General features: G+C 37.8%; 1 protein-coding gene across 2 annotated transcripts; it reads left to right on the top strand.

The window, feature by feature from the left end:
• The first annotated feature begins 3,398 nt into the window (after positions 1 to 3,398).
• On the top strand, positions 3,399 to 5,741 carry LOC131157886 (probable E3 ubiquitin-protein ligase HIP1). Of its 2 annotated transcripts, none has more exons than XM_058112323.1 (5): positions 3,399 to 3,559; positions 4,137 to 4,775; positions 4,942 to 5,046; positions 5,140 to 5,280; positions 5,368 to 5,741. In XM_058112323.1, the coding sequence occupies exons 2-5, from the start codon at positions 4,155 to 4,157 to the stop codon at positions 5,521 to 5,523; spliced, it is 1,023 nt and encodes a 340-aa protein (XP_057968306.1). In that variant the 5' UTR covers positions 3,399 to 3,559; positions 4,137 to 4,154; the 3' UTR covers positions 5,524 to 5,741. The 2 variants fall into 2 exon arrangements, with proteins under 2 accessions (XP_057968306.1, XP_057968305.1); XM_058112322.1 differs by having other exon boundaries at positions 4,939 to 5,046.
• Positions 5,742 to 10,720: the final 4,979 nt, after the last annotated feature.

Genomic DNA, 10,720 nt, shown 5'->3' with positions numbered 1-10,720 from the left:
CATCAGGTAATTTCGGTAAAGTACATCTGGGCAATGATCAACCTTGTGACATTGCCGGTAAGGGGAAAGTGAAGATCAATATAAACGGGTCAGTATAGAAGCTGAAAGATGTCAAATATATTCCAGACCTGAGAAAGAATTTGATCTCAATTAGTCAGCTGGCAAATGAGGGATACATGACGAAATTCATTGACGATGAATGGAAAGTTTCAAAGGGTGTACAAAAGATTGCATGAAGTAAGAAAAGCGGAACACTTTTTCTAACCTTCAATGCCTCCATGTCTATTTCAGTTGCTGTAAGAAATGACGACAGCAACATCTGGCACCAACGACTTGGTCACATGAGCGGGAAAGGACTCAAGATGATGCACTCAAAGGGAAAATTGAGTGGTCTACAGTCAGTACAGATTGACATGTGTGAGGATTGTATAGTCGGGAAACAAAAGAGGGTCAGTTTCCAAATAGACACCCATGCCCCAAAGAAGAAGAGATTATAACTAGTCCACTCAGAATGTGTCGGGACACAACAGCAGAATGCTGAGAATCATCAGGTAGAGGAACCAGTGGAGCAAATCGTCGCACCACCGCCTCCTACTCCAGCTCCGGAGCTTAGGAGATATACTCGGTCTCATGTACCAAACAGAAGGTATATTGATTACTTACTTCCTACAGATGGAGGAGAGTCCAAATACTATGTTGAAGCATGTCAGGTGATAGATACGAGCAAGTGGGAGCTTATGATGAAGGATGAGATAAAGTCCCTCACCACCAACAGAACGTGAAAAGTAGCTAAGTTGCCCAAAGGCCTTCACAACAAGTGGGTGTATATAATCAAAAAGGAGCATGACGACTCCAGAAGGTACAAGTCTCGGTTGGTAGTCAAAGGCTTCGAACAGAAGGAAAGGATTGACTACACCGGCATCTTTGCACCAGTTGTGAAGCTGACAGCTATCAGATTAGTCTGCAGGAATCGAGCAGATAGGAAGGTAGTGACTACAGAGAAACTGAAGTTATGTTCAACTTCAATTGGTCTTCATACCTGAAGACATATATTTTGAGCATATCATTTATTCATAATACTGGTTGAGGAGGCATCTTCGTCTCCAAGTGGGAGATTGTTGAAAAACATGATCATTTATGTCTCCATTTATTTTGATTTTATCTTGATGGATGAAACTTTCAAATTTGTAATTTAATGTATTAGTTGTGATAAATATCAGCCCTATAAATAGAGAGCTGAAGAATGTGATATATACACAAGTGAGAAGCTTAGAGAGCAGAGAAGAGAGAGAGGAGGAAGAGAGAGAGAGAGAGAGAGAGAGTGAGAATTGTAATTTTCCAGTGAATAGTGAATTTGTGGTGTGTGCTCCGTGGACGTAGGTCGATATTGACCGAACCACGTTAAATTTCTCGTGTCACATCTTTCTGGTTGCCCACAAGTTCCTAACAAAAATTTAAATGGAAAAATTAAAAATGAATTCTTAATGAGTGTTCAAAGAAACTGGGAAGACATTGTTAGAATCAGAAAGAGCTTGGTGCACAAAGGTCTCGTATATGCGGAATTCAAAAAAAAAAAAAAAAGCAAACGATAATGAATCTATAATACAAAGGCGTACCTTACATTTTTGTAAGAAGCTACCGTTCTCACGTCTCATATTTGACGAAAACTCTACCATTGCACTACTTGCATCGACTATCGAGGCATCCCTTCTTAAGCATGTAAAACGATTATGCTATGTACAAGCATGCTATGCAACACAAACTTGTAACGGTGCAGACCCAACCGTCAAGATTTTTGTGGGACCCACATTGCATCACCAGTAGGATCTTGCCAATTGAGCTGTAATAATCACGAGCTCATATTGTTAAGTATTTTTATATTTTATATGCATCTACACGTAATTAACTAAAGAGTTAGAACGAAAATTTAAATGGAGAAATGAAAAATGAATTCTTAATGAGTGCTCGAAGAAACTGAGAGGACATTGTTAGAATCAAAATTTAAATAAATTTTTTTAAAAAAAATTTAATCAGGTTGAATGTTCAAAGGAACAGGGAAAATGTTGGAGGTAGTTGTGTGAATGCACCAGCAATTAGATTGTGATAAAACTTAAAACCCTCACATAGTCACATGGGGTACGTTGTCACGTGGACGTGAGCCCGCCTGTCGGAGCTTGCCACGGCGACGAGACTTTTCGTCGGGAATGTTGATTTGGACGGCGTCACGCCGTCACCCCTACCCGACAGCCATCGCCGTCGAACCACCAATCGCCTCCGGATCACCCCCGTTTGGTGGCAGCCGTCGACGGACCCCACCCACCATTTCTCCAAATTTACATTAAAATTTTGAAGAAAAAAAAATTGCACTATGCAATTGTAGAAAATAATTTTATTTTTAAAATTTTACAATACTTACAAAAATGATAACACTCTTTTTTAATTTTTAAAATTTGCATGAGAAAATTTTTAAAAAAATTACTATTATTTTTTATTTCTGAGCTCGTATATGGTTTTATAAATTAAAAACCAAGATATCTTTTTTGTAATTATTTCAAAACTTTAAAATGACAAATATTTCTTGAAAAATTAACAAATATGCTAGCATTTTTATAATTTTTATTTTTTAATTTTTAGCTTTCAAAGAATTATAAAAAATATACTTATATTAGTTTTTTGAGGGTTGTATTAAAAAGGTAGAAAAAAAATTTGTTTAAATGCGTAAAATATTTTTTATTTTTTTATTTATAGATTTCAAAGCGATCACAAAAAGCACAATTTATTTTGTAATTTTTCAAAATTTATAAAAAGTAATATTTAAAATTTTGGGACTTTAATTTGAATTTATATGAATTTAGAAGAAATTTTACACTGAATGCACATAAATAAAAGTCCAAGACCCGAATTCTATGCTCCCATACTTGCGTAAGAGTTAGAAATCCTTAAAAGAATGAAAAAATATTTTTCAAATTTTCTACATAAAATAAATTTGAAAAATGCTTTATTTTTATAATTATTTAAAAAATAAAAAAAAATTAGAAGTAAAATTATTTCCACAAGTAAAGTGTATCAAAAATTATTTTTAAAAATTTTCATTTTTATACAAATTCTGTAAGAAATAAAAGCTAACTAACTTTTTAGTATTTTTTAAAAAAAAAATTAAATAAGAATAAAAACTACTTTTCACGGACACTCAATTTCTTGGCCTTTTAGCCTTTTGGGATATTCTGGGCCCAAGTCAGGGCCTGGATTCACCAGAGCAGAGAAGCCCAAATGGAGTCATCGGTTGCCTCACTATACGTGCCGGCCCAATCACGAAGCCCGGCCCAGTAAGTTTAAACCCATCAGAACCAACAGTTCCCAACGGTTAGTTAAAAAAAGGGTAGCAGCTAGCAAATACCGCGCCACCATAACCGCCAGGCCACACCCACACTCCACCCCCACCCCTTCCCCTTCAAAAACAATATCTCTGGCACTTCCCATTCTCTTCGTCTCTCTCAATCATGCATCAAACTTCCTCTCCATTTCTTCCCTCATCGAGCTGATCGAGCCAACCAATGTCGTAAGTCTCCCTCTTCTCTTCATTTCTCTGAAAAAAATTTTAGACCAATTTGGTTTCAAACAAGAAATATGCATGCTTGGGTGTTTCTGCTTTGGTTGTTTTATTATTTGTTCTGTTTTTTTTTTTGGCTAGTTGAGCTTGATTGTTCTTGGTTTTTGTTTTTGTATTTTGAGATGATCAATGATGAATGCCTTGATTTTTAATTTGCATTTGTTCTCTAAAACAATTAAACAAGTTAATGATTTGTAGCAGCACAAGCTTTTATGGGTTGGCATTGAGATATCATACTTTGAATTACAAAAGAAAGGTAAGATTGGTAGATGTGCAGAGTGGGTAATTGTTTTCTGTTTCTGTCTTTGTGTTTATCTTTTATATTTTTGTGGGAAGCATTTCATTTTTCAAATCAATAGTTTCATTTCTTACCCAAAAATTGCTTCATTTTATTGATTTACAACTGTTAATTAGCTCCGAGGACAACTCGGTTTAGCCCAAAAGAAACAATCAAAGAACCACTCTAGGAGCAATTAGAATCTTTTTTTTTTTTTTTAAATACTAAGTGATTATGGATGTGTTGCAGAAATGTTCCTCTTAGCTAATGGATCATACTTCAGAACCAACCAGTCAATCCACAGAGGAGGAAGACTGCCACTCGGTCTCCCTGCCACCATCCCGGAGCATTTTGGTTGCACGAAGGTCGAACCAAGTATGTGCCCCTGCTACCATCCAATCATCACCAAGCCTAATCATACCCAGACCCCCTCATCCACTTTCACGAGGTAGCATGACAAGGGGCATTCATGAAAGTTCAGACATAACATTATCATGTGTGATTGAGCAGATTAGAAGCATTTGTGTCGGTATCGAAAATCTGTCTAATCGTGGAGCTTGCCCAAGACCACCCGTCAGTCGTATTCTTCGTCGCCATTTACCCCAGTCTCAGGCTCACCGTGGGCTACCACATGCCTTGCCCTCTACGGTGCTCACAACCGGATCTGCTCCTAGGACTACAGCAGGTTCCCCACACCATCGAATCCGAGCTCTTACTAACTCGGATGAAAACCGAGCGCAGAATGAGGATGACATCAGTCTCATGATGCATCAACATGAGGAAACTATACTCTATATGCTAAGGATACTCAACAACTTGTTAGAAGGATCGCTTTCGGTACTGATTTCACAGGCTGACAATGGAGTGAACTTCCGGGTTGTGTCTGAGGTTCTCATTTCTTCCCCTCTATCCAATTTCCTACTCATGCTTGGCTTCATGTATCAGAAACTAAATTGGGGCAGCAAAATTGTTGTGTCCCAGTTTGGGTAACAATCATTCATAGCTATTATTTTCTATCTATTCCTGTTTGCTGACAAGTTGCCTCTAACAGCAGGAACACAACATTCCATTCAATAGCCAATCCTTAATGGTCCAGCTTACCGAAAGATACGATCATTATCGAGGGATGCGGCTCGATGTGGATAACATGTCTTATGAGGTAATGTCACACTATCCTATCCCTACTTTCTTTGATATATTCATCCTTAATTATATATGTGTGTTCATGTCTTTGTACCTCGGCCTTTACTAGGAGCTATTGGCTTTGGAAGATCGAATCGGGTATGTCAGCACAGGATTGACCGAAGAGGCAGTCACAAAATCTCTAAAACACAGTAAATACTTTTTGTTTGCAGAAGAGAATGCTGAGAAAGAATCCTGCGCCGTCTGTCAGGTATTTTCCATCGACGCAATTTCTTGCTGAAGGGTTTTGAACAATGGAATTGAACTTACAAGTTGTATTGGTATTAATGCATGACAGGAGGATTATGTGGAAGAGGATGAGCTTGGAACACTAGACTGTGGTCATGCCTTCCACACTGCTTGTATTATACAGTGGCTCAGATGCAAAAATCAATGTCCTATATGCAAATCCACTGGTTTGTGCACATTACTGCAGGCTCATCATAATCTGTAACATAGTTATGTCAAAGCTTAGTCTTCATTTTCTTTGTAAAGAGGTTTATTTATTGTGTAAGTCAGATCGAGGGCCAAAGTTTAGTCTTGATTTTCTTTGTAAAGAGGGTTGTTTATCATGTGAGTTGGAGAACATTTCTATGGTAACAAAATGTACAGATTCAGGTGTTCATCATGTAAACATTTAAGCAAGTGAATTTTTAAGGGGGCATTCTTTTTTCTTTTTTTTTTCTTATTGAAGTTTGCACTTCTCCTAGAAATAAACACTATCACATTCGATTTGCAGAACACGATGGTTCAAAAATGGAAAGAGGTAGAAATTTGAATGAAGAACATGAAGAAATCAAGGGATGAATTTGATTTGATTCAATTCTTACATACCCATCGTATAGAGAAATCTTGCAATTTTCTTTCCTCTTAATTTGAAACTAACCTAAAAACTCATAAGAAATTGTCCTTTCATACCGGTCCTCATCACTAAGATCGGTACCAAGCTATACTTTCATTTGCCTGAGAAATCATAGAACTATGCACCCCAATGTAATGACCCCAATAATATATATACATTATTAGTGTTGGGATATGAATCCAGCCTAAGATCAAATAACACACACACAAATAACACACAAGATTTATGTGGTTCGGCCAATTTAGCCTACATCCACGGGAGAGGAGTAACTTCACTATATATATATATATGGGTGTATAGTGAAGGAGGAGGAGGATTACAACACACTCAACTTGCTCACTTTAGTACACACTCACAGTGCACTCAAACTTGTTGTGTCTTCACTCACTCTCACTCTCTGTGTACACACAATGGAGGGAAAGCACTCCTTTTATAGGAAGAGATCGCCGTAGCCCAATTCCCTCCAAAAACAATTTTCCTTCTTTGTCAAAAAAGGTGAGTGGAGTTTGGTGCAGCCAATTCTGAATTGCAGCCATCTTCCTTCCATATGAGGCCGCCCACTATGTGCAGCAATAATATTCTTGCCTTCTAAATGAGGCGGGCCCTAACAAATCTCCCTTGCTCGACTCATGCAAAGAGTTCCACCAAATCTATTGCGGTTTTACAAGCTTCAAGCCTTAACTTGGACGTTGTCTTAGTCATCATGTCTAATGCATTGTCATCAGTATGGATCTTCTCTATACTTAGCTTCTTTGACTCGAACACCTCACGAATCCAATGATATCAAACATCAATATGCTTTGACTTTGAATGAAAACTTGAATTCTTGCTGAGATGAATAGCGCTTTGACTGTTACAATAGAGAACATACTTCTCTTGCTTAAGGCCAAGTTCCTCCAGAAACTTCTTCATCCATGGAAGCTCTTTGCATGCTTCAGTGATGGCGATGTACTCTGCCTCAATAATGGACAATGCAACACATTTTTGTAGCTTTGATTGCCACGACACTTCTCCCCCTAAAAATGTCATCAGGTATCCCGAAGTAGACCTTCTAGAATCAACGTCACAGGCCATGTCTGCATTTGTATAACCTTCCAACACAGGTTTGTCATGACCAAAACATAAACATGAATGAGAAGTACCTTTTAGATAACTGAGAATCCACTTGAAGGTTTCCCAATGTTTTTTTCCAGGATTAGAAAGGAATCGACTGACTACTCCAACTGCATGAGCGATATCGGGTCTTGTGCATACCATGGTGTACATCAAGCTACCCACGGCCAAAGAGTAAGGCACTTTCTTCATTTCTTCTCTTTCATTTTCACTTGTAGGATATTCCTTGGAAGTAAGCTTGAAGTGTCCTGCAAGTGGGCAATTGACTGGTTTTTCTTTGCTCATATTAAATCTTTCTAACACCTTCTCAATATACTTTTTTTGAGATAACCACAACTTTCTATTTTTCCTATCTCGAAAGATCTTCATTCCAAGAATCTATTTTGTTGGACCCAAATCCTTCATTGCAAAGGATTTTCTTCGTTCTTTCTTCAATTTTTCTATCTTATTAGTATCACGACCAACAATCAACATATCATCCACATAAAGCATGAGAATAATGAAATCATTACTATAAAATTTCTTAATAAAAACATAGTGATCAGTTGTGAACCTGCTATACCTGTGCTCCATCATGAAGGAATCGAACTTCTTGTACCACTGTCTCGATGCCTGCTTGAGACCATACAAACACTTTCTAAGTTTGCACACCAACTGTTCTTTTCCATTGATCTTGAATCCTTCAGGTTGTTTCATGTAGATTTCTTTTTTCAAATCACCATGGAGAAATGCAATTTTTACATCAAGCTGCTCAATCTCCAAGTTCAGGCTGGCAACTAATCCAAGAACAACTTGAATAGATGACATCTTCACCACGGGCGAGAATATCTCTTCAAAGTCAATGCCTTTTCTTTGACCAAAGACTTTCACAACTAGTCGTGCCTTGTACCTTGGTTGTGTGTCTCCTTCTTCACTTCTCAATTTAAACACCCATTTGTTGTTGAGTGCTTTCTTTCCCTTTGGTAGTTCTACCAAATCATAAGCATAATACTCGTGCAAGGATTTCATCTCTTCTTGCATGGCCTTCAACCACTCATTCTTGTGCTCATGTAACATGGTATCCTCATAACATTCCGGTTCTCCCCTGTCAGTTAGCAACACATACTCATCTGGTGAGTATCTCCTAGAAGGTTGACGCTCCTTGGTGGATTTTCTTATTTGGGGTTCTGTTGGTGGAGCTTCTTGATCACCTTCAACTATTGGTTCATCAACTTACCTATTATCATCGTGCTCTTCTTGTGGCTATGGCGATGAATCTAGAATCAGCTCAATTGGATTCCTGAGGACATGCTTTGGATTATCGGCCTTCTCACAATTGTTGATAGTTTGATCTTCAAAGAACACCACATCTCTGCTTCAAATGACTTTCTTGTTATTTGGATCCCATATTCTGTAGCCAAACTCCTCAATACCATAACCGACAAAGACGCACTCTTTTGTCTTTGCATCAAGTTTGGTCTTTTCATCCCAAGGAATATGGACAAAAACTTTACAACCAAACACCTTTTAAGTGTTTATAGGATACATCTTTCCCTATCCAGATCCTTTCAGGAATGTCACCTCCTAAAGGAACTGAAGGAGAAAGGTTGATGAGGTGAACTGTTGTCATTAACACCTTGCCTCATAAGGATATTGGTAGCCTTGAATGAGAGAGCATGCAGATAATCTTGTTGTAGATGATTCTGTTCATTATTTCTGCAATGTTGTTAGGTTGAGGAGTCTTGGGAACTAACTTATCAAGCCTGATACCTTGGACTCTGTAATGCTCTTCAAATGGCCCAATGTATTCACCACCGTTGTCTAAATGAACACATTTGAGCTTTCTTCCACTTTGCCTTTCAAAATTGGCCTAAAACTTCTTGAACATATCTAACACCAAGTATTTACTTTTCAAAGTATAAGCCCACACTTTTATAGAGTAGTCATCAATGAATATAACAAAATACAATGATCCACCAATACTTTTATCATTCATAAAACACACATCAGTATGAACCAGATCTCGATCGAATATGCTTTCTCCTAAATGGGAGGTTCTTTCGAAATGCAACTCCATGTTGTTTACTAGCTAAACAATGAGTACAATTATTTAAAGAATTACTTGATAAATTAGAAAGGAGCTTTTTCCTTGCAAGAATCTAGAGTCCATTCTCGCTCATGTGGCCAAGTATGTTATTGCATAACTCAGTGGCAACTTCATGTTCCGTAGCATTCACATCTCCTGCAAAGAGTTGCATAGCTTGAGTGTAGTATAAGCTAACATCCTTCTTTCCTTTGGCCACCACCAAATTCCCTTTCTTGAGCTTCCAAACTCCATTACCAAAATAGCTTTCATAACCCATGCCATCAAGTTGACTTGTGGAAATCAGGTTAAGGCGAATTTCTGGTACATGTCGAACATCCTTCAGTAGTAGCTTGCAACCAACATTTGTTTTTATCAACACGTCTCCTTTACCAACAACTTTGCATTTGATTTAATTTCCCATCTTAACAAAGCCATAATCACCACATTTGTAAGATGAGAAGAAGTCTCTCCATGCTATTACATGGAATGATGCTGCAGAGTCAATCATCCATATTGTGTCTTCGCAAGTGAGGTTAATGCGTCCTTCCTCACACACCACGTAAGTTTCACCTTCATTAGAAGTCACCACTGCACTACTTTTTTCCTCCTCTTTCTTGTCTTCGCTGGTTTGTTTTGCCTTCCATTTCCAACAGTCCTTGTTTATATGTCCAGGCTTATCACAATAATAACAAGTGAAGTTACCCCTTGATTTTGATCTACCTCTGGACTTGCTTCTAGACTTGCCTATGTTCTTCTTGTTTCCTTGGGAATATCTACTTCTGCCCTTCTCAGTAAGCATCGATTGTCCTTAATAGTGAGTGGGAAATCCTTGCTGAGCTCTTATCTTGCCTTCTTTTGTGATGTTATCCTTTACCATGCTCAAGGTTACCTTTTCGTTTGGTGTTGAATGACTAGGAACTACCACCAGTGTCTCCCAACTATCTGGTAATGAACTTAGCAAAATCAATGCTTGAATTTCATCAGCAATAGTTAGTTCCATACTTGCCAGATTATCAAAAATTTCATTAAATTTATCTAAATGATCTGAAACATTTTGTCCATCATATAATTTTAAATTCACTAGCCTTCTTGTCATGAAGGCTTTGTTCTGGGCATTCTTTCACTCGTACATATTTCCCAGATGTTGCCAAAGTTTGTAGGCATTCATTTCATTGGTTGTATCACGAATTTCTCTCGTCTCAACCCACTGTCTTTTAACACTGACAGCTTTTCTATTGAGCTTATTCCAATCAGACTCAGTTTTTCCACTTGGCATGATCCCTTTGGATTCAATGGGATCGAACAAATCTTTAAAGTACAACAAATCTTCCATCATTGTCTTCCATATGGAATAATTTGTCTCTGTAAGTCTGATCATGGAACTGCTCCCAAGACTTGAACTTTCCTCCATTTACTATGCTCTGGTACTACATGTGGACAACTACAGTGAACAATGTTGTTACAGTATAATCTCAAAGGTTAAGAACAAATCCAACCGTGAAGGCAGTATCAATACACATCAATAAAACCTGCCATTAAGGCGGTATTGATACACAGAAATAAAACATGTCGTCAAGGCGGTATTAATATAAAAAATAAAATAAAACCTAC

Source organism: Malania oleifera, chromosome 6 (genome assembly GCF_029873635.1).
Source record: "Malania oleifera isolate guangnan ecotype guangnan chromosome 6, ASM2987363v1, whole genome shotgun sequence".
NCBI classification, from domain to species: domain Eukaryota; kingdom Viridiplantae; phylum Streptophyta; class Magnoliopsida; order Santalales; family Ximeniaceae; genus Malania; species Malania oleifera.
The sequence above is the reverse complement of the archived record's forward strand: the minus strand, read 5'-3'. Positions and strand labels throughout refer to the sequence as shown.